Source organism: Accipiter gentilis, chromosome 2, assembly GCF_929443795.1.
Source record: "Accipiter gentilis chromosome 2, bAccGen1.1, whole genome shotgun sequence".
NCBI classification, from domain to species: domain Eukaryota; kingdom Metazoa; phylum Chordata; class Aves; order Accipitriformes; family Accipitridae; genus Astur; species Astur gentilis.
Genome location: NC_064881.1, coordinates 46,602,328 through 46,629,156, shown reverse-complemented (window position 1 = coordinate 46,629,156; position 26,829 = coordinate 46,602,328). Strand labels below are relative to the sequence as shown.

General features: G+C 45.2%; 1 protein-coding gene across 7 annotated transcripts in view; it reads left to right on the top strand.

Moving 5' to 3' along the window:
* The window catches only part of ST3GAL1 (ST3 beta-galactoside alpha-2,3-sialyltransferase 1), a 79,253-nt gene that overhangs the window by 40,076 nt on the left and 12,348 nt on the right, over positions 1-26,829 (top strand). For 4 of the 7 annotated variants that reach the window (XR_007508711.1, XM_049821935.1, XM_049821894.1 and 1 more), the window contains 2 exons: positions 13,664-14,501; positions 23,575-23,771. Coding sequence is in view for 6 of the 7 variants with exons in the window: in XM_049821935.1 (XP_049677892.1) it covers positions 14,190-14,501; positions 23,575-23,771 (509 nt within the window). In the remaining variant the exon portion in view is untranslated. Of the gene's footprint in view, positions 1-4,743; positions 4,844-13,136; positions 13,358-13,663; positions 14,502-23,574; positions 23,772-26,829 lie in introns of those variants that run through there. The other 3 variants (XM_049821916.1, XM_049821904.1, XM_049821926.1) reach the window with 3 other exon arrangements.

Genomic DNA, 26,829 nt, shown 5'->3' with positions numbered 1-26,829 from the left:
GGGGCTGGGGACTCTTGTCCCCTTTTAGAGCAACTTAAAAGCAATGATACCCCTCACTTGATACTACACCTCCTCCATGAGAAGTCATAGGTCAGTTCTCCTCTGGGAACATTTAAGGTCTATTTGTAATGACTTCCCTTTGGATGCAGTCATTATTTTCCAGCATTCACTTTGGTTTTTGAGCAAGAGAGACATAATAAAAGAGATTAAAAACTCATCTCACCCTGTTTAAAACCTAGCCAAGCAGAACACTGTGTTTTCAAGTCTTTCTTGGTATATAGTTCCTGGTAAATCCTTGAGAGGTTTTAATTAAAGGTGAAATGACTTTTCTTTTTCCTTTGCTTAATAAAGGCAAAACACAAATAAAAATCTTGTAGCTGCCACTTGCAAAGCAAACTTTTTGACACAAATTGGTGGCTCATTTAAAAGAAAACCCAAAGCCCCAGGGCTGCACTGCCTGCGGTCATTGAGGACTGTTAGTTTTTAACACTGTGCCCATTAAAACTTGCCAGGAGCTTTATGGCTAGAGCAAGTGGTGACATTTTTGTAACTCCCATTTTAAAAGTTAATGTGAAACTTTTCATCAGAGTGGGAATGAGATGCCACATTTATTGCAATAGTAATATGCACAAAAGCTTGCAACAGAAAGAAAAAGCGTCCCTGTGCCACTGAAAATGAAGGGATGTTTTAGATAGGGAAAGGATATTGCAATGAATGTGGGATTCCTGTTCTCAGTGTTTGAAAGGGAGACATGATCTTGAACCCAAAGACAGCATTTAGCTTTAGATGTTGCTCCTCTGTGGGGTTTGCGCTGACATAGTGCTGATATGGTTATGGTCACTTAAGGATAGTGACCCCAAGGCTGAAGCTGGGATTTCTGACCAGTGCCAAACCAGCCCATGTAGGACTGGTGTTTATCTTTTGGTGATGCAGGAGAAAAAGTTCTTGGTATTCTAATGCACCAGCAACTGGGCAGATGTTGAAAATTATTGTTGGGGAAATGTAAGCAGCAGAGGCTTCCCTAACCTGGTTTGATAATCAGAGCCCAAGGACAGAGATACTCTCTCTTCCACTCTTAGTCATCACTAAAAGAATAAATCCAGGCTCATGTTTCCAGCATTTGGCCTGCTATGGCTTGATTTCTAGGTAGGATGTGGCTGGCAGCACTGCAGAGGGTAAGACCAAAGCAGTATTGAATTGATCACTGCTTTCTTGTGTTCAAATTTCTGCTTTTCCAAAATCAATGCCTGATAGTATGATGCCATTTTAGAATTGAAAATCTTAATACTAAATAAATTAAATCTTCCTCTGCTAATTATTTCTGTATGGATAAGTGATACTTTGAATTTCTCTTTGAACCAGAAAGCCCTTAAATATTCACGGATTGCTGTCTACCTTAGCAATCTCCCTTTTTATGATTTAACCATCTAAGTAAGACAAGTGGAAAAGATGCCATAGTTTTGTGCATGTCCGTGTATGTTTCTCCAGCATTCAATTATCAGCATCCAGTTAATTCAGTATTAACATTTTTAATGCACTTCAGGTTGCCCAGTCAAGTGTCTGTATGTGCAGTTCTGATGTATGTAAATCCATTTTGCATGCAGCTCTTGACATATTTTCAGGATTATGGGAAGCCTTTTCTGTGCCACTCTGATGTATGCTAATCTTTGTTTCTCTCAAAACAATTTAGAAGTCCAGAAAAAAAAAGACAAATTTCTAATTCACTGAAAACCTGTGGTTTTTCTGTACCCAGGCTACCACATGGTCCAAAGCAAATCTGCCACCGATGGAGCAGCAAAGGGCCATATTCATATTGCCTGCTCTGGGCAGCTACTTCTCTCCATCAGGTATCAGAGACAACCTAAGATCTGGCACTCCTCTGGATAAAAGGCAGTCTGAATCATTCATTTCTTTCTTGACTGTCAACACCATTGTAGATGTAGGGCAAGAGCTGGAATGGGACCGTCACCATATGCACAGAAGCTGGATGATGCCTGGGCTTTTAATGTATTATTTATTGATGCCTTATAAACTTACTGTGGCTGCCAAACTCTCAGAAGCGTGCACGTAAATGGAAAACTCAAAGTATTACTTTGTACTTGCCATAGTTTGCACTGACTGCCAAGTCCAGACTATGCAGAGATGCTAAAACACCTCTGAATTTAACTGTGGGCAGTTTGACACCTTCGTAGCATGAGAAAGACTAAATGTAAATCACAGGTTAATGAAGGAGAAAATCCCTGTGGTGTCATGAAACCTTCTCCAGAGTGAATTCAGTCTGATAAATAAATGTTTAATGCAGAACCGTATCAGTTGGTGTCATCGATTGTAAGATAAACGCTGTTGGTTTAACGAGGAGCCCATCAGTGTGAACATGAGTTAACAACCTCACAGTGCCAACAACTGCTTGGTGTTGCTTCAGGGCAGGAATCCCAGTGAAGAGAGTCAGAGATGCTCACGTGGGCATGGAAACATGTTTCCTAGATTTTAGGGTTTATTGAAATACCATCAATATTATCATTATCATCTGATCTTTCTCTGCATTTAGAATTGTCATGCCATGAGGGTCCCTGTGGTGTGTTAATCACTCTCTTAATATCAGAAATCAGGGTTCCTCACAACATATCCTTTGAAGTCTGTTCCACGTGAACAACTGTATTTATAGCCACATACGTTTCCCTACAGTTTTAACCAAGAAATAAGTTTGGTGAATATTTTTGAGCTGGATACTTATAGACAGTCTAGGAAAACAGCTGCTGTCAATGTGATTGAGTTCCACCTTTAGTTTAGAGTCTCCTATAATCTGAAATAATCCTGTATCTTCACCTGTAATCCTGTAAAACTGAAACTAATGCATGTACAGGAATTCACTTCTACAATACTTTTAGCTTGCCTCTATTTCTACTGTGGCTGTTGCCATCATTAGTTTGTCTTTTTGTATTTGGATTACCTGAAAGTAGCATTCTTACTGTCTCTGGGGAATTAGAAAGACTTTAAAAAAAATACATAGCCAGGCCAATATGAAGGTAAAACCAAATAGAAGAGGTGGTAATTTTTTTCACCCTTCTCCTAGCAGGAGTGAAAATAGAGCTTTTTTTTTTTTCATATTGAACTTCTAAATGGTTTCCTTTCCTTTAATTACCATAAATTACACATTTTCTAGAAGAAGATTTTTGAAAACTAGAATTTTTTGTTTAAAATGTCGAAGATCCGTCTTTTTTGAAAGTGAGAACATGTGAGAGAAACAGCCCTGCAGACCCCGAGGTCAGTGCAGAAGGAGGGGAGGAGATGCTCCAGGCGCCGGAGCAGAGATTCCCCTGCAGCCCGTGGGGAAGCCCCTGGTGAGGCAGGCTGTCCCCCTGCAGCCCAGGGAGGTCCACGGGGGAGCAGATCTCCACCTGCAGCCCGGGGAGGACCCCACGCCGGAGCAGGTGGGTTCCCGAAGGAGGCTGTGACCCTGTGGGAAGCCTGCGCTGGAGCAGGCTCCTGGCAGGACCTGTATTCCTGTGGAGAAAGGAGCCCACGCTGGAGCAGGTTTTCTGGCAGGACTTGTGACCCTGAGGGGGACCCACGCTGGAGCAGTCTGTGCCTGAAGGACTGCAGCCTGTGGGAAGGGACTCACTTTGGAGCAGTTCGTGAAGGACTGTCTCCCGTGGGAGGGACCCCACGGTGGAGCAGGGGACGAGTGAGGAGTCCTCCCCCCGAGGAGGAAGGAGCGGCAGAGACAACGTGTGATGAACTGACCTCAAACCCCATTCCCCGTCCCCCTGTGCTACTGAGGGGAAGGAGGTAGAGAATTCAGGAGTGAAGCTGTGCCTGGGAGGAAGGCAGGGGCAGGGGGGAAGTTTTTTAAGATTTGGTTTTATTTCTTATTACCCTGCTCTGACTTTTGATTGACAGTAAATTAAATTAATTTTGCCAAGTCAAGTCTGTTTTGCCCTTGACGGTAATTGGTATATGATCTCTCCCTGTCCTTATCTTGACCCACAAGCCCTTTGTTATATCTTCTCTCCTCTGCCCAGCTGAAGAGGGGCAGTGATAGAGTGGCTTTGGTGAGCACCTGGTGTCCAGGCAGGGTCAACCCACCACAAGGGCGCTCTGTCCACCATGGACTCTGCTATCAAAGGTTGTCAACAGGAATCAAACTGAAATTTTTATATGTCCAGTTGTCTGCTTGTATGTTTTTAAAGAACTCTTTGAAGTAGATCAATTCACAGAGATAGAGTGAATGTTTAGTCAGTGAATTTTAGTTTAGGATTTTCACCATAGTTATTCTTTCTATTGCCCCAGCTTTGGGCTCTCAATGTGCTGGCCTATATCAAGACAACACAAAAACTCCCATCCCAACCCATCGTTGGATATTGGCCCACCACAGAAAAGCTCTCATAGACCAGCAGGTTAAACCTATGTGTCTGTCCAGCATTGCAAACTACAGGATGAGGAAGGAAAAGCATATATTTAAAGAGCTTGTAGTAACATATTTGCTATTTAGAACATCAGTGTATCTGTGGGGAAGGGGATTTGGAATATATGGAAGAAAATTAAGTACCACCAGGGAAGCAGAGGTGCCATTTCTTGATAAATAGAGTGTGTGCAATGAGGTATGGCTCCTCCAAAATCACCTTCTAGCAAGTCAGAGGCTGTGAAAGACATTCCTACCAGCAGCTTATTTTTCCACTGTTGTTTTTCAGCACATCCCTGGCGAGACCTGGCAGCTCCAGCCTCTTGGCCGTAGTCGCTACTGTTCATGGCTTGGCTGGACAGCGCTCTCGTTCTGGTGCTCCTATTTTGTCCTGAAAATACTTGATCTGAGGCTTGAGCCAAAGGAATGGACCATAAACAGGTCAGCAGTGGAGCTGTCCGTTAAGTTTGAATTAATTGCCCTTTTCACTGGCCTGTTCCATTTTATCCCATGAAAAAGACACAGAGGGGCCAGTTTGCAAGGGCTGGTTGCTTCATGGTCTGCAGATGTGGCTGAGCGCTCCCTTGGCACCGTAATAACCAGGAAAAGTTAAGACTAGGCCTACATTGGCAAGTTTTGGTACGTTATCAGTGGGCTTTTTCACTGAGCCTGGCATGATGCCAAGCCTGGCCTCCGTAAAAAAGGGCTATTATATAACCAGTGACTTATTTACATACTTATTTATTTACTCCCACTGGAAATAAATTGATCATGAGGTTATCTCCACAGTCACAGTCACCCATGCGTTTCTCAGTGATAAGTGGTACCCAGGTGAATGTTGTCCTGGCATAGCTGCTGCCACCAGGGCAGGCATCTGGGCTCCCCACAGCCTTGCCCTTCACCCCCAGCCCAGTTTCACTCCTTTCTCAAGGCTGAAGATCAGGTGCGGTAGGAAGAGATGGCAGTAGGGGACACAGCGTTTAACAGAATGGTGCCAGTTTGACTTGGATCCTGGAATGAATTTGCAGCATCAGCATTTTTTATTCATAGAATCATAGGATGGTTTGGGTCAGAAGGGACCTTTAAAGGTGATCTAGTCCAAGCCCCCTGCAATCAGCAGGGACATCTTCAGCTTGACCAGGTTGCTCAGAGCCCCGTCCAACCTGACCTTGATTGTTTCCAGGGATGGGGCATCTACCACCTCTCTAAGCAGCCTGCTCCAGTGTTTCACCACCCTCATTGTGAAAAGTTTCTTCCTTATATCTAGTCTGAATCTACCCTCTTTTAGTTTAAAGCCATTACCCCTTGTCCTACCACAACAGGCCCTAATAAAAAGTTTGTCCCCATCTTTCTTATAAGCCCCTTTTAAGTACTGGAAGGCTGCAATAAGGTGTCCCTGGAGCCTTCTCTTCTCCAGGCTGAACAACCCCAACTCTCTCAGCCTGTCCTCACAGGAGAGGTGTTCCATCCCTCTGATCATTTTTGTGGCCCTCCTCTGGACCTGTTCCAACAGGTCCATGTCTTTCCTGTGCTGAGGACTCCAGAGCTGGATGCAGTACTGCAGGTGGGGTCTCACCAGAGGGGAGTAGAGGGGCAGAATCACCTCCCTCAACCTGCTGGCCACGCTTCTTGTTATGTAGTCCAGGCTACATATGGTTCCCCAGGAGCAGAGTGAAGTTGTCCTGTAGCCCCAGAGGAGAGGTGGTTGGAGCAACTACCCTTCTCCATGCTCAGCTCCTAAGACAACTTTGCCATAGACATGGTGGACCAGCAAGGGCAGAGATTTTGGAGCCAGACCATCTTTCCTGGCACTTGAGCCCCATTCAAAGCAAAAATTCCCACTTAGCCTGAAGACATGGGTAGGAACCCTAGTCCATGGAGGACAGCACAATTAATCCTGGATACTACCACTGCAGTTTCGCTAGACCAAACACTCCTTGCAGGAATCGACTTTTGGTATGTGAGCTTTTGCTACTGCAAACACCTCTGCAGCGGTGGAGATCAAAACATCTTCACCCCAGTGGGAGGAAGCAGGGATGGCAGCTCTAAACACCCAAGGGTACGGGCAGGCTCATGACCCTTTCTGAGCCAGAGACTCCAGCCCTTTCCTCAAGCATTGCGAGGGAGTTTTCATTTCCAGACCACTCAGCCACATGCCTGATAAAGTCTGCCAAGATAAAGGTTTATTTTGAGGCAATAGCATGCAAATTCTCCACCCAAGTTTCTCTTAATCTTATACACATCTTGCACAAAAACTGTTTGCTTACCCTGACTACACGGACCTGTTATGCACGTAAGCAGGGTAGGCTGTGTAAGAGTACCAGGGAGATCTCCTATCTACCTGGCCAGCCTGAGCCTGCCAGCAAACCTGCCCACTGGTAAAAGTCAAGTAGGTAATGACTTTTTTTCAGACTGCTGGCACCTAAAATGCCATGCAGTTACATTCCATAAGCCACCTCCAGTTTTTCTTCTGTTCACTGTGATGGATGAAACACTGCCCAATAGCTGGCTCCAAATTCAAGAAGCATGGAGGAGTTGCTGCCTTCAAATTTGTCTAAAGCTACCTTTTCTCATGTCTTAAATGTTCGTGAATGGTTTTGTTTCCTAGGCAGTGTTGATATGATTAGTTGGAGTTCCTTCGGGTGAGCTTTTTAATAAATCCAAGAGTGATATATGGACCGGCTTGCCTGACTTCAATGCTGTGACCCTGTTTGACAGTAACGGTCAAACAGATTTATGCCTTGCAGCATGGTCAGGGATGGGGCAGAAGAGTTACAGATCATTTTCTCCCTGATTAAATGGCAGAGGAGGCTTGGGGCTGCTTTTCCGTGGCCGTGGGCACACGGGACAGCAGCACCTATGTCATCCCTCTGAGGATCTAATGATAGACAGGAGAGAAGAGTCAGGTAGCTCTGAGAAACAAAACACAGTCTGATTTTAATTAAGTTATGGATGTGTGCTGGTTTTGGCTGGGATAGAGTTAATTTTCTTCACAGTAGCTAGAATGGGTCTATGTTTGGGATTTGTGCTGCAGTGTTCATAACACAGAGATGTTTTCGTTATTGCTGAGCAGTGCATACACAGCCTCAAGGCCTTTTCTGCTCCTCACCCCACCCCACCAGTGAGCAGGCTGGGGGGGCACAAGAATTTGGGAGGGGACACAGCTGGGACAGCTGACCCCAACTGACCAAAGGGGTATTCCACACCATAGGACGTCATGATCAGCAATAAAAGCTGGGGGAAGAAGGAGGAAGGGGGCACATTTGGAGTGATGGTGTTTGTCTTCTCAAGTAACCGTTATGCATGACAGAGCCCTGCTGTCCTGGAGATGGCTGAACACCTGCCTGCTGATGGGAACTGGTGAATGAATTCCTTGTTTTGCTTTGCTTGCATGTGTGGTTTTTGCTTTACCTGTTAAACTGCTGTAATCTCAACCCACGAGTTTTCTCACTTTTACCCTTCTGCTCCTCTCCCCCATCCCACCGTGAGGGAGGTGAGTGAGCGGCTGCGCGGTGCTTAGTTGCTGGCTGGGGTTAAACCACGACAGGATGGAAAAGGGGAAAAACTCATGTGGCAGCTGGTGCTTTTCCAAAATTGCATTCTGTGATGGCTTTTGGTGTCTGAGAAGGACGGGGCTCACCTTTGCCTGCCAGTGCCATGGGGCCAGCGGCACGTGAGAAGAAGTCGCAGAGGCTGTTCTGGGGCACGGGCAGCACCCTCTCGTATCTCCAGCCCTCATGTGGCCTTCGATGCTTGGTGAGACTGATCTCCTGGAGCTGAAGGAGATGGACCAGAGGTCTTGCATGGGCTCCCAGCATCATATATGGTTAAGGCAGATTCACGTTTCTGCCCTGTGTTTAACTGACGGGCTGCCAGGCCGACTTGTAATTGCACAATCTATTTCACGTAGCAAAAGCCTCATGCTCAGAAGTCTCTGGCAAGGTGTCAGCCCAATGAAGTGTGTCTTTCTAAATGTCAGCCAGCTCCGGGCAGTGGGAGGAAGCCAGCGATGAGCCAGGGCAGGGCAGACAAGCCTGTGGTTTGGAGTCAAACAGTCCCCTCCATTGTTCCTCTCCAGCCCTAAGCATAGACCTGGGGCGGAAATTTATGTGTATTTTTCCAGGGACAGGCTTTTTGCTGCCCCAGGATGACATCCTCCGAGACTGCTCTGGGCCTTTGTGGGTGCAGTAAAGGAAGATTTCACATTCCATCCTCTCCCAGGCCAGGGCTTTGAGACTGAGGGTTGCTCGAGAAGTTACTCGCAAGGAGTGCGGATGGGAAGAAAGTCCCCAAAGAGCAGGAAGGATGCTTGAGGACATACTGTTTGTGTTGCCAAAAGGCTTTATAACAATATAGCTGTCAGTGGCTTAGCTGGGAAACTAATTCATCTTTGGAGGTTTTGCGAGGCAGGGATCTGAGCTGTGCTTCTGAAAATGAGCACTTGCAGTTCTGCCGCTGAGACCTTTCTAGCACAGCACAGTCTCTTGAAGTCAAATTGCAGCAAATCTCTACTCCTTGAAGTATACAGTTTCCAGCTGTAAAATACTATGGGTTGTAGAAGGGTTGTATGATGGCCACCATCAGTCATGAGAGAGCTGCAGCAGGTCACATTGTCCTTCCCCATCTTCCATCAGGGCAGGTGGGTATGCGGGTTTTGAGTCTAAAGGACTTTGGGACCTTTGAACTATTCAAGCAGTGAATGGAAAGCTGGAAATATCCCTCTACAGGGATGCTGTTCCCTGTTGCCTTTGTGCTGTTCTTCCTGACACGCTGCGTCTGGAAAATGCTGGCAACTTCAAACTAGAGAAATGCGTTTCACACCGGGGTTTTAATGTGAGTTACGGACCAGAAGTCAAAAGCTAGATCCTGAACCGTTGGCATCTAACATGAGCTAACAAAGATCTCCTCAAGTGGTGCTGGTACTAAGTACTTCTTTGCTAGCAAAGTAGGCATCAAAAAGGGGTCAAACTCTACCTTAGTGTAGTGGGGCATTTACAAGTTGGGGGGGGATGAGAAGTGCAGTGATTTTTTTCTCAATGTTTTTTCACTATTATTTTCTACATGCTTTTTGTTTAAGACCCATCTTAAAAAAAAAAAAAAAAAAAAAAAAAGAAACGAAGTATTCTGCTAATATTGTGTGACCGACCGTACAGATCTTGTGCAATCCCCAAATGTCCTTTCACCGCACCCCATAACATGTGCCATGTCCCCAAGCAGCAACCCATCTCACTCCCCAAGGTGCTCTGATGTTGACTCATCTGGGGGAGTTTCATGCCTTGGGCTGAAGCTGTCCTGGGCCAGTCCTGGGAGGGACCCAGACAGGGTGTCCCTTGTTCTGAGTCCTTATTTCAGGTTCCTACCTGCCTTTGTGCCCCTGTGCTCCTCTGGGCTGGTGCAGACGGGCCTTTGATGGGCTGATGGCTCCTGGGATGGGCCTGGGAGCAGCTGGGGCAGGGTATTATTTGGGGTCCCCTCCTGCCCTTATCTCTCTGTTCTCCTTTGTGGGTGTGGAGATGAGCTTTTATCACATAACCTAACAAGTGCAGTGAGAATACATTGCATTTGTAGGTGGGGTTTGTCAAAAAAATATTTTCTGAAGGTGTCAAGAATTGCTTTATACTAGTCCTTGTCTGTTAATTGCCAGATTGGCAAGGGACCAGGAACATTCTTCAGATTGTGAGTTTACAATACAAAAAAGATCTACCCAGGGGAAAAAAAGGGAAAAGAAAAAAAAAAAAAGAAAAAAAAAGGTGCTCTTTCTGTTCCTTCTTTCTAAAATGTGAGAAGACAACGAAGACAAACAATTGCAATAGATTGAACCCAGTATATTTTATAATATAAAATGTAGACAAAAGATTAAGCTCTGCTCTCCTTTATGGCCATTTAATCACACTGGACCCACTCTTACACTCAGGACAGAGCTTGGAGGAACCTACCCCTTCTTCTGAAGCTGCCCCCCTCTGCTCTTGCCTGGGACACCTCAGTTCACATTTTCCCTGCATTGCACATAAAATAAGTTATCCTGGGGTATACAGGAGTGTCTTACACGGACACAAGGGTATATTATGTAGGAAGGGGGAGGAGGTGGGAAGGTAGCAGGAGAAATCCAGACCATAAATAAGACCTTAAGCACCCAATCTCTTAAGGTAGCTTAACCTGCTGCTTGTATGAGCTGAGCCGGGATAGCTGCCCAAGGCTTAGCCCCAGGCATACTGTACTTAAACTCTGTTTAACTCTCAGGGGACCATAGCTGGGAGGAGGGCTGGGCACGTAATTTAAATCTCCATACCTGAAGTCCCCAGAAGTTGTTTCTGGGTTGAGGCCAAAATCGCCTGTTCACAGATGTACTAACGCCAAGGTCACACCGAGGTACGTTGATAAGGAGCGTGGCTAGTATCACGCTTACTTGTAATAGCTTAAATTAACTATCACAAATAGTATCGGGAGGTAAAACATTCCCAACAGCTGGGGTTGGCAGGCCTGCATGGTTTTCATACCAGCTGCTGCTTTGGCATGGTCCCTGTCCTTCCCGCTTCCCCGCACCTTGGCGAATCCTATGGAAACCCTTTTACAAAGATTTATGACACAGGGACGGTCTGAGATGAGGTGCAAGATGTTGGGAGGAGTGAAAGTACCAATGTCTGGGTTGAATCTGATGTGTGTTTTAAGAAAGGAAAAAAACGGTCCCAGTCCAGGTCACAGTGAACTCGATGAAAGCATTTTCCATTTATTTCAGCCTTCCTTTTCCTCAGGCCCTAAATCACATTTACAGTCCCCAGAGCCTTTCTGTCAGGTTAAGAGCCTTTCTGTCAGGTTATATGTAATTTTTTTTTCTATCATGAGTATCCATAGGAAACATGAGCATTCATAGGAAACTGTAAGTAGGGAGAATTAAAATAGAGTATCTGGTGTTTATTTCCACACTGGAAAAGAGCCTTGAGAGTTCTTCTGGTTTCTCACCTTCTCATCACGTGCTATAAAAGGCGGGATGATTAGGAGTTTGGAGACACTGCATTCCACTGCATAAACACTGGTTTGGGGTTGTTTTTGGTTTTTTTTTCAAATTCTAAGTATAAGTTTAACCTTTGCTCAGTTGCAAACCGCCCCCCCCCAACCAAACCCAAAATCTGGTGAAATGGATGTTTATTTTGGAGGCCAGAACTGTTTCTTTTATGAACAATACTCCATTTTATAGGCTTTCCCAAGAAAGCCTGGAAAATCCCCCTCCTTCCTCCACTTAAAAAAATAATAGAAAAGCAGGAGCTGTGTTTACAAATACCGAATTGGCCCAGCCATAAGAGCAGTAGGGGTTCCACCCACCAGCATCACAGCTCTTGAATTATCCACTCCACAAAACTTATGGGATTTGCCACATTTTTGGGGGGGTTAGAGGCTGTGTTTTTGTTTAGAGTAACAACTACATCCAGGCTAGTAAAGCAAATGTGTTTTGGGCCAGCTGGCATGGACGGGGCTGTGCACAGGGGCCGTGCTCTTCAGCTCCCTGTCTAACTCTCCAAGGCACAGTAGTAGCATCCCCACCACCTTTTTTAGGTTGTGATTCCTGAATTTTACCCGGGAACAGCTTGGAAGATTTCTGGTTAGTCCCCAAACTTCCCTCTAAAAAGTTAAAGCGAGTGCAGGATTGTTCCCTGGTGCAGTTTAATTTACTGATGCGGGCGAGCAGCTGGGGTTAATAAAGCCTTTTGTTATCCAGCCTGACCCACTTGTCAGCCCTTGAGCTCCTGTAAATGCATTTGTAGGGGCCAGACTTAAAATAAATCTCAAGGCATTTGGCAAACAGCAGCTAATTGAACGGCACACCATGGGCTGCAGATGTGAAGCCTGAAGCAGAGCAAAGGCTTAAGACCCCGGTCTGAGGCTCCTGCCTTCGGAGTCGGATTTACAGGACTCGGCAAATATTTACACGCCGCCTTTAAAAACCAGGCCTGTGCTGTCTCCAAGACACCATGTCAAACCCCTCGGAAAAGCGGTTTGGCCTTGGGCAGCTCCTCGCGGATCCCCAGGAGAAAAGCCAGCAGCAAAGCTGGGGACGCTGCACCCAGCCTAGACCTGGCCACCAGATGGACTTCCCCAACGTCTGGGTACGCATGGGGTTTGAGTGATGAAATGAGGGGATCTTGCATCTACGTAGTGCACAGGAAGGCTTAAAATGCTGGAGTTGAACGGTAACGGTTTCAGTTTTTCTTTTCGTGTGCTGGCCTGAAGCCTGCAGCTAGGCAGCAAATGAGACTTTTCTTGCTAGGCTCTTGCTTGTTCATAAATTGCATATATTCTGACACAGTTGCTTCTCTGATTTCTTTGTTTTTTCTTTCTTTTTTTTTTTTGTTTAACTCAAAAGAGTGTTATTTAAGCAATGACACTTTGGGGGCTTTTTGCAAACATCTGAAGTTTTAAAACCCACATGTTTTTCTTCCCACAGAACAATGGCATTGTGGGAAGAAGGGATCCATTTCTTGACTTTTTAAAAGTTGTTTAAAACACTGCTGCCAGGCAGGGGACACCAGGAGGGGAACGGAGAGCAGCTCCGGGTCCCTCTGTATCCCCGGGCTCGCTGAGGCAAAGAATCTTCCTGCCTCTCTGCCTGGCTCAGGGTCTCACGGGAACTCTCTGAGATCACTGGCTGCCCTCACCTACCCTTTCTTGGCAGGAAAAATAGCAATAATCCACATGAAACAAAGGCCACTTATACTTTGATTTCCCCTGTCTGTCCCAGAACGTATGAGTTGTTCTTGCTTGGCTCTCTCTGAATCACGAGTCCAGCCCCGATCCTTAAGAAATTAAGCCGGTTGAGGGGAGGAAGAGAAAGGAACCGATTCCTCTTCCTCCGTGTCCTGCTCCTCCATCTTTTGCCGAGTGCTTTTTGTTCAGCTGCTTTGGGTTATGAATACTTCGCTGTGTATCTTGTGGCTATCAAGGTCAGCCTAAGGGAAGGAGGTGAGTCACTGCCATGCAAAAGGATACAAACTGTAATTCAAATAAGGCCAGAACACAGGGGCCGATTCGATACAAAAGGACTCAATGTCTACAGGTCGATGCTCTGCCCTTTTGGAAATTTTACCCTGAAACTTCTCAGAATGCAAATACCACAATAGAAATTGCAGCCAGTGCTACTGTGTCAAGGGCTCTGAGCTGATCAGAAGTTTTGGGATGGGCAGAGAAAGGCAGAGAAATAAGGTCTGGGAGGAATGCAAAAAACTTTCTGACAATAATTCTTCTTTCTTTTTGTGTGTGTGTGTCCAGGCTGCAAACTGTTCTCCATGGCTTAAATGGACATCAAAGGATATCTCTCTGCTGGAATGTACATCCCCAGATGATCTGATCCTTCAGGAGCTAACTTCCAAGAAAAAAAATAACCACCCTCTTCTTTCTACAGTTTGCTTGCTTTAATTTATGGCTTGCTCCCATACAGAAAACCTAAATTTTAATGCTGGGATTGCTCCCCTCTAAATCTTCTGGTACGTAGAAGGGCAAGGGTCCATCTTTGCTGAACCCTCATCGGGAGAGGTTAGCAGGAGGTCAGGGAGAGGTGGAAGAGACTGGTAAGCACTGTGAGAAGGTGAAAGGAAATACCCAGCTTTGCCTTTTTTAAGCCCGTTTGGAGGAAATGAAGCTTCTTCCTTTATGCATGGAGGTAGTGGAGTTAGTATGTTCAGCCTAAGCCCGAGGTGGTAACTGGCCAGTGGCTGCAGCACCCTTTCCTTTTTGCCTTACGTTGGACTCTACATCGTACTTGGTCAGCAGCGACGGCAGAACCCGAGCGGGAAAGATGGTCGTCGTAAGGAGGAGGAACGTGAAAGTGTTTACCTTCGCCTTTTTGCTCATCACAGTAACGTCATTTCTGCTGAACTACACGCACCAGGTGACCATGACTACATGGGATCTGAGACATCTCATCATGCAGTTTTCAGAGCAAGTCCAAAAACTCTTCAAGCACCCCAGGAGACCGTGCAGCTGTCGCACATGCATTTCTGAGCTAGGACATTCCCTCTGGTTCGACCAGAGGTTTAATTCAACTATGCAACCTTTCCTGACCTCACAAAATGCCTTGATCCCAGAAGACAGCTACAGGTGGTGGCTGGTAAGTGGAAGGCGTGGATATGGCCCAGAGTTCGTGCAACGGTTGTGTTAGGCTTCGAGTGATGCCGAGCAGATAGCGAGAGATGGTTCCTGCCAAAAGCATTTGCCGTCTTAGCTGACGAGGCAGGCAGAGGTGGAAGAAAATGGGTGTTTGTGCTGCTATTTAGCTTGCAGGCACTCGGAGTGCACCTTCACTTGCCCCAAGCTGGAAAAGTCCCTGGCAGTGTTAGGTGGCGAAGCTAGAATTTGCAAATGTCAATATTGCCTTTTTCTCCCTTCTCTTTGAAAGACTAGACTTCATCAGCTGGCTTGTTTCACTTCAGAGGGTAAAAAGGGCTTTTGCCATCCATCGAGGCAGCAAAGCAAACTCGTTATGAAGTGTGTAATTTCCCTGGGGCTTTCCCTACCATAAGACATGTAAATAATTAGCAGGATTAAATAGAAAATTATTAATTCCATGTGCATGAGAACAGTCTCCGTTGTGGCTGATGATGTGAAATGGGTCTGTAAAGCGCACGGGCGGCTGTGGGTCACTGGAAAGGAGCAGCCCCTGCGTACCCCTGAGCAGGGTGGTCCAAAGAGACCGATCCACGCATCATGAAAGCTAGCGGATACCTTGTTCAAAAAACACAGAAAGGAAGAAGGTGTATCCTGATGTTTTGCCTAATTAAAGCCCCTTTTATGTTCTCTTGAAACAAGGCATTGATTAAATGAATTGCTCATAGCCTGCACTGGTGAGCTGCTAAAGCGCAGGTTCTGGCTGCAGCAACCCCAGTCAGATCACAGTTTCGTTATGACTCACTTTCCCACTTGAGAAAAAACAGTCTCCCTGGGCCTTTTTTTGAACACACAACAGCCTGCAACTTGGTGTGCTGTGGTGAGCACAACCCTCGATGTTGAATTTGGGGCTTTCTGCCCTTCCCTTGTGCCCTGGGGGCACCCCTGCAGCAGGCACCCACTTTTTGCAGTTTTTGAAGTTTCAGAGGAAGTGTCAAGTGCTGTGGGAATGAGGCTGTATCTGATTTATCACTTCTCACTCCACTGGCTGTGGCATTTACTGGTAAAAAAGAGATGCCACTGAACTCCGACGTCTTTAACTGTTGCATAAATAATATCCTCATTTTATCATGAAACCCTCCTTTTTGCTGAGAGTCTTACATACTCCAGGCATTGTATCCTTTCACCTGCCCCTTGGCCATGACTCAGATTTCCCATTCCTTGTATTTTTTCTTGCAGCCCCCAGACATTTTTGCTTCTGATCCCCGCATTTCCTAGCTGGGCTTTGCCTGAGCCATGAGAAGGGAAGATGGCAAGCTCAGGTCCTAGTTTCCCTTGCCCCGGGGTGAGGTTTCACCAGGGAGCTGATCTGATCTAACAACTGGCAGTTTTCGGAGAGGGAAGATACCCCAAATTGAGCTCAGTAGATGAGACGATGAGGTTGTTCACGGACACCGTGAACGTTGAGACTGGTTGTGAAGTGCCTCCTGGTTGCTTCTGAATACAGAAACCAGGAGCACTCAGCACCTTGAGGAGGTGCAGAGGGGAGGGTGGGATGATCAATCCTAAATCCTGGCACCCGGGCTGAGGAGGAGCCCTGTGAGCAAAGCCACCCTGCATTCTGCACTCAGACACAACTCTGATTTAAACATGATGTCTCAATGCATTTCTTTAAAAAAAAAAATTAAAAAGGAAGAAAAAGCTTGGGACTTTCAGTACAAAGGTCTGAATTTCTGATTCTCCTTCTTGTAGTGAAACCGGAAAAAAAAAAAAAAAAAAAAACACCACAAATATCTCACTTCAGCTCAACCTGAAACAGTTTTTGTGGGGGGAGGTTTGTTTTGTTTTCAGCTAAATTAAAAACTGGTGACTTTCAGGACAGCCCAAAGTCTTCTTTTTCTTCCCCTTACCCCCCAGCCCAAATAAAAGCTGTCCATTAATTTTCAGGGCTGTCTAACCCTATTTTTAGTGTTTTCATTCATCTTTTGAATTCAGGTCAAGTTCAAAGGGAATATACCATTTCAGAACACAAAATCAAATCAGTTTTTTCTTAGATGGTAAAAATAAATCTTCTAAGATTTCTATCTTTTTTTCCACCATATTTTTTTTCAGCTAGAAGTTATCTGCAACCAGAATGTGTGTAATATTTCGGTGTCCCCCAAAACTGCATTGTGTATTGGAAGTCAACTACATACTGAAAATACTTGCCCTAATCTGTGATAGATGGAGAAGGTGCCCTGACTCCTCTGAAAGATGCTTCTGGGTAAACCCAGGCATGACATGGCCTCAGGTCCTCATTGCGATGTATTTACTATATACACATTGCTTTGGGTAAGCCTTTCCGAGACAGTCAGCGTCATTTCTACAGTAAGTAATTCCCAGGTGCGTCCTGACTGCGCTCCCTTTCTGCTGTTCATTTTTAGGCTCGTCTTCAAAGTGATTCTTAGAGTTCAGCCAGTCTTAAAGAAAACATTGCTCATGGCCATGTTCTACTCTTGCTTGCTTTGCCAGCTCAATAATTTGTGACTTTTTACTATATTTGTAGTTAAAGGATGAGGCATGAAGAGACCTGAGAGTGCTTAAACTTTGTTTCAGGGGAGAAATGACTGTACATTCGTTCTCAGGAACTGACTTGAGACAGCGTGGTTGTTTTGTTATGCTGTAACTGAGACAACGGTGACTGCACTGGAGCTATTTATTATAAGGCTGTGACTTCCCTATCACAGGGACACCCATGTGATGTGCTTGGACTAAACACAGGCAGAGCCCTTGCTGGAGAGCTGTCTGTCTACCAAGCTCAGTCTGCCCTCCCTTCCCATTAACCCTGTTGCTGTATATGTGAATAAGGTTTATTCATCCAAATAATCCTGTGGCATTAGTATCTCTCCACTTCTAGGAAGGCGAGGACTGATTTTAGAGCCTAATGACCAGTATTTGAGAAGAAGTGACTTTCGGGGCCAAAGGATGGGGTGGTTTCACTTGCCTACAGCTCTTCACATGGCTGCCAGGCTGCTTCGTGGCTTATTTGGAGAATATATGGTTTCAGCTCTTCCAGATTGCTAGGACGTGGCCTTTTGGAAGGAAATATTCCTGGCTGCTGTGAATAAAATTGCGTTGTCCATACTGGAGTTAGTGGTGCCACCTGTGCTGGTGGGAAGGAGCAGGGAAGAGAAGGTCAGTGCCACCATCCCTGCAGCAGCTCATCTTGCTGCACGGGGCAAGGCTGCTTCTAGAGAAGGCACCTGAAAATGTACGTCTCTCTTTCTGTGTTCACAGAAACAAGGGGGCTGTTGTCAGGGCTGTTACCTGCTTTTTGTTTGCTTAAACCTACCCAGCTGATAAACTCTCCCTTGGTTACTTTAGTTGGGTAACAAGTAATGGTCAAAATTCTTCTCCTGGGTATACCCCTGCAGCTGCTCTGTGCTTTTTGTGGCTTGAATTGGTGTCCTGCTCTCTTGGAGATGATCTGGGCATTAATAATACTCCAGACTGTAGCCAGCTGGTTAGAAATTCCTTCCTTCCTTCCTTCCTTCCTTCCCTCCCTTGTCCCTCCATTCCTTCCTCCTTCTCCTCTCTCTCCTCCTCTCTTCCTTTCTCTTCTCCTCTACCTGTGTGTGTCTCTGCCTGTCTGCCTTCCCACATCTTACGCTCAGGGACTGTGAGAGTCTCAGTGTTTTGGAAGTTAGCACCTTATGTTAGGTGATGCTTTTCTTTCTGCTTGTATTTTTTTTCCCTGCCTCGCTGAGCTGGTTCACCTACAAGTTTTTCATTGTTGTTCCATGACACACATGCTGTGGACATTTCCACTAAATTTAGTAACCTGTATATAAGGAAACAGGGCAAGAATTATATGCTGTAACACAGCACAGCATTTATTTATAGTTCTCTTGTTTTATTCTCAGGGGTTTTTGGCATTGGTTTTGGTGGTCAGAAAGTATTAAAAATATGAGATCAGAACCTGCTGTTCTAAATTCAAAATAACCCTGTTGAGGTTGATGGATTAAAGCTGTGATAAATAAAATCAGGCTCAGAGTTCCTTGGCCATCTTATCTGTAGCACCTTGTTCATAAACTACCACTTTATAACAATTTTTATCTGGAGTCTTATGATATTTGAGGATTTTGCTTTCTTTTTTTTTTTTTTTTTTTGGAAGAAAGCTCAGCTCTTGGGGTCATGTGATTAGTGTATCTTAAAGAAAATGTTAGCTTTTAGTCGTTACGTTTGTAGGAAAAAAGTAATTAAAAGATTTGCTAACCAGACGGTGAACAAAAGGGCATCCCCAACATGTGTACAGGGGAAGTCGTGGAAGCTGCACTTATTTTTAAGACAGCAGCAGAGCTACTTGGCACCTGAGTCATGCATTTTGAATGCTCTTTGTAGAAAATTTGCCCAAATACTTTGATCACCCAAAGTCGTCTTTAAAACTGGGACGCTGTCTGTGATATACTTTGAAAGCAATACAAAGGGCTCAGCACACTGAAGGTGGCATGTAGCTACCAGATAGCTGCAGAAAGTGGAACCAAATCCAGCCCAGATCCCAGGCTCTAGTCCCAGTGCCCAGTCCCACCTGGGTTTGTACTCCTTGGGTGCAAGCATGACATTTAGACCGGCCTTGGACATACCAAGAGAACGTGGCCCTGGGCTACCTGTTTTTCCCACTGGCAGTTCCTGCATACGTCCAGCTGGGCTGCAGCTCCAGGGTCCCCTCCGGCAAGGACAGATGGATCTGAAGGTGGTCCAAGCTCATGGGTCCCTCTAAGCACAAGCTCTGCCGAGCTGCAATCATCCTGCAGCCAGAAACGAGGGCACGCAGAGCTGGCAGAGGCAGGGTCTTTGCTCCTTAGAGTAGTGTGGAGGTGACCCGTACCAGCCATGGAAGTCAGAAGTCATACAATTTGGCATGCGCATATTAGTGTGTTATTTACATAATATATGCACATTACATTCATGTTTGAGAGTGCGTGTTTTTCGACAGACAGAGGAGAGTGCGTGTTTTTCGACAGACACAAATCATTAAACAAAGCCTGAACTCTTGAAAGCCCCTATATTCTTCCCCTTAATCTCTTTGATACATAGTAATTGCAGGACATTAAGTATAACAATAATAATTCCATATTTTCCAGACCAAGGAGACACTTTTAAAATTGATGGTTTCATTTTAACCTCTCCTTCAATCTGCAAAATGGAGATTACCTGGATTTGCCCCACCAGGCTGTTGCTAGGATTAATCTTTGTACAATGTCTTATAGCTGGGAAGTGCTGCGTGAGTATTAATGCCTCCAAACTGCTGCAGTGAGGCAATTAGTAGCTGTGCAAAAGAGATTCTCATGGGGCTTTATTCCCTCTTTATCTCTTAAAAACAGTTAAAAAAAAATTAGAAAAGCCACAAAACACAGTATCGCTACACCAATTTTCCCAGGCAGCCTGGCTGTGTGCTGGCAGTGCTGGCTGTTGCCAGAACCACAGCAACGCTGCCTGTCCACCACGAGGGTTGTGTCTTGGTCCATCTGCATCCACATCACAGCCATGATTACAGGTTAAGCAGGATATTTCCTACCTGCTAATAAATTGGGATTTTGAAGGTGTATTTAATATGCTGCCAAACTTGCCCTTGGATGCAGGATGCATCACCGGGAGAGCTTTCCTTTGAGGCATTCCTGGCTGTAGCTGTGTCCTCACCACTCCAAGCTATTAGCTCTGAATTCACACCCTCCCTTTAGCTGAGTTTTGGGTATTGCTTCTTGGCAATTGCTGGCAATGTGATGGTACTGGAGAGCCCAGGAAAGCCTTCTGAGAAGGTTATAAAAGCAGCAAAGTCTCTTGTCATCCTTGATGGTGGTGTGCATGTAGTGATGAGAGAAGGAGCAATAGGCTCTTCCTTGGAAAGCCGTTCATCGGTAAAGAAAGGAAGTGCAAAAACTTTGAGGGTTCTTTTTTCTTGGCTTCTTTTTTCTTGCTTTTTTTTTTTTTTTTAAATAAGAAGAAGCAAAAACAGCTAGTAAACTTCTGTATCTGAAGTGGGGAGTTTCTAAGGCTGGGAGGGTGGTGTAGTTTGTCTTCCCTGTGAAGATGATTAGGGAATTTCTCAATCTGGACTCCCAATTACAGTTTTTAACAATCTAAGCGGAAGAGTTGACTCTCAAGTGCCAGACAAATGTTTTATGGAGGGGAGCTGGAGTTTTAAGTGATCTACTGATATTTTATATGTGGACACAAGGTGGGTTAAGATGCTTTTTGGACTTGGGCAAGAGGTTAAGCTGCATCATTAGACATAGCTATTGATTGCACAGACTTCTGAGAAAAGCAGCCACTTTTCTCAGGACACAGGGGTCAGGTATTTCAGTATATTTAAACCCACTTCTAGCAGCTATCTCCATACATGTATCCCTGGCACACATCTACGGCACTTGGAGGGAGGATGCTGTCCCAGCAGAGCCACATGGCACTGACACGGCTCTGCATGGACAAACTTTCACCCAGTGCTTTTGTTGATTTATGGGAAAGGCTAGACTGGTGGGAGCTTGTTAAAAAAAAAGGACAATATTACTCAAAAAAAGGGACAAAAATTCGGTGTGGGAAAGTGAACTATAATTGGCTTATAATTGTAAGGCTATTAAAATGGTCTTTCTCAAGAAGTCAAGTAAACATTGTGCAATAAGGAACTGGCTGCACATTAAGTCTGAACTTTTAAAAGCTGTATCTGCGTTGGAGTTAACCAGCGTCATTACCTGCTCTGCTCTGTTTTGCTGAAATGTCAAAGACTAACCAGTGCTGATTGAAGATTAGGCCTGAAAAATGTAGTCCAATCAGATAATCACTGAGGAAATTAAAACAGAGCACTTTTAATGAGTTAAGGACGGATGTCTTATTGTATGGAGTTCAGCACACAGTGCGATAAAGTCATCATCCTATTTGAGGTCATTGAGGAATCTCTAACATAAGTAAAAATCTCTGCTGTGGAAGTTGTGCACAACTGAGGGATCGTAGGATGACAGTGTCCTGCTTTCAGGCTGGCCTTGGTGCCCATCTTTTAACTTGGTCGCAACAGAATTACTCTAGACCGACAGCAGCATAACAGAAAGAAAAGGCAGATCCCTGTTCTGTGTAAATGGAGGTGCCTATCCGTGATAATGTTTCTTACCATTTTAATACATCAAACAGAAGTCCATACTCCAGGTCCTTTCCTGATGCTATCACTCTGGTTGAAAAGGGAATTTAACTTAAAAAGGGGGCTCAGGTACTTACAATTTTCTGAATCAGTTCAACAGGTTTTGTGGGTTTGTTTTTTTTTTTTTTTCCCCCAGAATAACTATGTTCTTAAAAATGTTTTGGTGCATGTTTGGTGGTTTTCCCTTTAATTTCTTAAAGGCAGTTAAAGTCAGCTCACCTTTACACAGAGGCAGTCTACATGGGTGTATGTACGTATGTGTTCAAAAAATCAAAATAAGTTCCTTTTTTAAAAAGGTTGGATTTTTCTACATTATACACCTGATACTACACTCTAAGACATCTATGAAGTTTCCATTTATTTTGAAGGCTGCAGGCTTTCTAACATTAAGCGTTTTTCATATATTGAGAGTAAAACCAGGTTAGATTGTATTCATAAAGAATACACAAGTGTTTAGATATGTGAACATGTGTTTGTAGCATCACACACAAATTTAGAAGATAACTTTTTTTACTTAAATAATTGATCCATCCACTGAATAGTGACATACATGGTAATAATGACAGTGCTTGTCTGGTCATCCTAATTACCTTGCATCCTAATCACTTTGTGCAGTCCATATATGAGTATATAGGCTAGCAAGAATTAGCAGAATGATTAAGTCTATGTATGCAACATTTTTTTGTCCTCTGTGTTTCAAGTTCTTGGCCTCAATATTGTCTTGAAGTTCTGAGCTCCACAGACATGTTGTTCAATTCAGTGCAAATAAGGTTGCCTTACCTAGTTCTGCAAACAGACAGCATGAAATTTAAACAAAAATTACAGTGATACATCTGTCTGTGAGAGAGAGAGCAAGCAGGACAAATTAACAGTTCCTGGTGCAGTCAAGGGAAACACATCGGAAACTAAAGCCAAATTACCCCAGGCCATTGCTGGGAGTCATGGGGAAAGGTGTTTCTCCTCTCTCCCTCCCTGTCTCTCCTTGCCCTGGGCTGGCAGAGCCAGGGCAGAGCCTTTTGGCAGATTTTGTGTTAGGAGCCGTTCTCCCTTTGGGAGCTTGCAAGCCAGCGGCACCACAAGGGTGGGCAATGCTTTTTGTGAGCCTGCCAGCACTTCCAACCTCTTTTGTAGCCCTCAGAGAGCAGAGCCCCAGAAAGGGAGTGTCTGACCATCACCTGCCCTGCCCCTTGCCTGTACCTTCCCCATCCAGCCATTGTTTCCACCATGCACCACAGAGCTGCTACAAAAGAGTTTCCCTCCATGGCAACAGACACAATGACCAAGGTCCGGGTGGTTTTCTTCATCCTTGAGAATTTTTTCAATGATTTTACATCCCAACTCTCAGGGCGAACTCTACTTTACTGTAGTTTCCTATTGTACTAGCAACTGGTTCCTCCACAGTCCAGAACAGCAGCAATAAGATCTCCTGCTCCCACTTCTGGCATATGCCAAAATTTGTGGAAGGGGAGTCAGCCACTTCTGTGCTCCATCGGGTTCCCTGAGACTCTTCTGTCCTTTCTCGGAGGCTTAAAAAAAATCTTATACGTATCCTAACAGAAGATAGTTGGTCCAAGGTGGGATTAGGCTTGGAACATTTATTCTGCTAAGGTCAGCCCTGGGGAGAACGCATGATCTGTTCCACCATGGCTAGATACAGACTGAGGAGTTGTGGGAATCCAAGAAGAAGGAGGGGAAAAGGGGAACCAAGTTTAAAAAGTTAATGGGAAGGGGTTTTCTAGGGTTTTTTTCACACTTCTGCTCCCAACCCTAAGCCTTGTAATGCATACTGCAGGAGATAGTGTCTGCAGGTATGTGCAAGAATAGTCTTTGAGAAGACATTTGAAGCTATGTCTTGCTCACAGAGAAGCTAGCAGTATTGATAACCTGGAGTGATTTTTCTCCCTAACAGAAATTGCAAGGAGAGAAAACTCCAAAGAATATTAATGCTACTCTCAAGGAATTGTTTGGGATCATTCCCGGGGATGGGGATCCGCTGCAGGAGAGAGGCACCTACACATGCAGACGATGCGCCGTCGTGGGCAACTCTGGGAACCTTCGGCAGTCTCAGTATGGCCAAGATATTGACTCCCATGACTTTGTGCTCAGGTGAGTAGGCACCACCTCGGCTTCACACGTCTCTGTTAAGATTCACTGGTATTTTTGGGGACAAGTGAGCAAAGAAGATTTCAGGGGCTATCTAGTGAAATCTGTACTTGGGTCAAATCTAAGTTCCAGGGATGTAAATTGTGTGTGTTGGAGATACGACCTCATGTTTTAGCTTGGAAAAAAACCATGAATAGATGTTGATACTGTAGCTTGTTCTGCACTGTCCATAATTGCCTCTGTTAAAAAATATAGCTGAAAAAACATGCAGTTTTGAGTAAAAGGTATTTCTGCAGCTAGTACTCACAAGTGATCTTTTACACACTTAATTGACTGCATCAGATTTGACTTTCTTGCACTGGTTCATTCTTAAGCAACGGTGGGGTGGGAAAGCCAAAGTCACTCTGCAATGGACAGGAGATGACTGGTTGGCTGCAGCTACTTTGTAAAGAGTTGCATTGCCTCTTCCTTTTGAGGCCATGAAGGTTGGCTATTTTGCCCCACTGAAACGTAAGCGGGAACTAGGTAAGCAGAGCTAATCACCCAGCGGGCAGCCAAGATACCTGGGCTGACTAAGTTCACCTCCAACACATTGTCCAGCTTTCACACTTCAGCAGCGAGTACAGTGCAATTTGGGGAGCAGCGCAGGGCAGGTCAGAGGGCCTGGAAGGGAGAGATTGCTATTGAAAATACCACGTGTGGGATTATACTCTCAGAAATAACGTAACCTTTAGGAGGAAGCTGTACACTGAAGTCAAGAGTGAATCACCAGAAGATCAACACTATTTGAACTGTTAAGCCACCTTAGGCCACTTGGCTTCCAATGTGGCTTGGACATGCTGTAGAGTCTTCAGATGACATCTAAATGTTCACGATAAGTCATTTCAGGAGTTGATTCCTCCAGTTGTGTGCCTTACCCTCTGCCAAAAGTACCTCCCCAAAGGCAAAGGCAGCCAACCTGGTCTTCAGATCTGTGAAGGGAAGAGCCCTTGACATTAGTCCTGCAGGTTGCAAATGTAAGACAGCTGAGGTGCATTTATGCTTAATTCTGTGTCCCTTGCTATGGAGACAGCCCTATTCCTGTGTGGACTTTCTTATCTTGCCTGGCCTATGTTTCCAGATTCACACGGAAAAGGTTTTGCTAGATTCAAAAGCTATTTTTTGGAGTAGTAACTAAAGAGTAACACATGGAGATGCGTGTTTCTGCTCTGAGGCCTTGCCCTTCCCGTAACCACACATCCCTGGCAAGGCAGAAACTCTCTGTGACTTAGAATTGAACCTTCCAGTCTTGGATTTATATTTGAGCTATCTCAAGGCAGATCTGAAGGGATGGCACAAGGTTTTAGGATTCACCATGGAAATTTGTGCAGAGAAGGTGACCCCTCTGTGTGTTAATCCAAAAACCAAAATCTCTGGTGACCTGATATTTACTTGGAAGTACTCTGGCAGTACAGCCAAGTGCGGGAAAGAGCCAGGGAGTCTGAGGGGAGACCTTGCCATCCAAACACCGTGTTTCAGCCCACCTTTATTTGTTTAACTATCTAATTTCATGACAGAAGGAAATTCCTGCTCGGTCCTTCCTGCCAAGACTGGGTGTGAACACTGCCTTGTGCCATGTCACACGACATGCACGTCTGCATGTCACCACAGATGGTGGGGAAGGTACATGGACCTGAAGGCAGGTTGTGAGTAAGATAACTAAGGTGCTACCTTTGGCTTTGTCCTGATGGAAAGAAACCCCCATATTTTATACCTTAGACTGACTAATCTCAAGAAAAACATCATGTCTCATGCTTTACTAATATTTCTACACAGTACGATGTGGGTCACTGGCAGGGAAGAGGCTAACTCAATAACAAGTCAACACAGGCTCACAGGCTATTCTTTCTACGCTAATAACTCCCTTCGAGGGAGTTAGAATAAACTTAACTAATTCACCTGGGGGACCACTGCAATAACACAGCCTGGCATAGACTTGGTAAATAGATGTTGCCTCCCCCATTATCAGTGACCAGGGCAGCGTGTTGTCTGGCAATGTACAATGCTCCTCATCACCTCGTCAGCTACATCGTTCCTTGTCCTCCCCGCATTTCTGCCAGGAGCTGAGCTAATGTCTCTGCAGAAGACTCCACTGGGCTGCAAAGAAATCCCATTCTCCTCAGAGCCAGTTTGGGGGCTTCTTCATGGTGTTGCACAGCACCATGGATTCATGCAAGGTCAGTCAGAGCCACTTTGGGGATCTCTAATCTGCATTATGCTGCACCACAGAAACATGCAAATCTCTACCAGCGGGGAACTAATGCATAGGGAAAGAATTGCTGATGTGTCCCCAGATTTGATTTCAGAAGTCTACACAAGTCTAGAGGCCTTTCTGCAGTCCTGAGTTCAGAAACGCCCACTCTATTCCCTGATACACCCAACATAAGGTAGCCCTGTTTGGCCAACAGGTTTTGACCGAGCCCTGGTGGGCCCTGGGCAGATCTTCATGCACTGACCCCAGACCTACCTAAAGCACACCACATGTCTGGAGAGTGACCCTAAGTAGATGTATCAAAGTTGGAGGATATACTACAAAGTAAGGTTTGAGTAAATGATGTGTCAGCAGCAGGTCCTGGATTTGTCTACTGTGGGTTTGGTGCCTTCTCATGGGAGGATCATAAGAAATATTTGCTGCTTCTCATCACACATAACATGGTTTGTTACCTTGACCCTAGACGTCCAAATACACCTGTACAAATGGGGGGGGAATGAAACTGCAAAAAGTCAAGCTGATGGACTTTAGGGCAATGTTTTTCTCACCTACTGGAGGCTACAGCTTTAGGTTGAAGGGAGGAGATGTGTCCTCATGGTCTCACCACTCTTTTGACTATTTGCTGACTGTAAAGGGAATGCAGGGATGTGCTTAGAGATACACCTGCTTGGTAGACACTCCCATTCAGTCCAAGGACTCCCACACTAAAGCTGAACTTTCATTTACTTCTAATTTATTCACATGGGTGATGGTCATTTCAGCCTGCTTGAGGACCCGTACCACCTGTCAAGGTCGTCTGAAAAGCCTGCA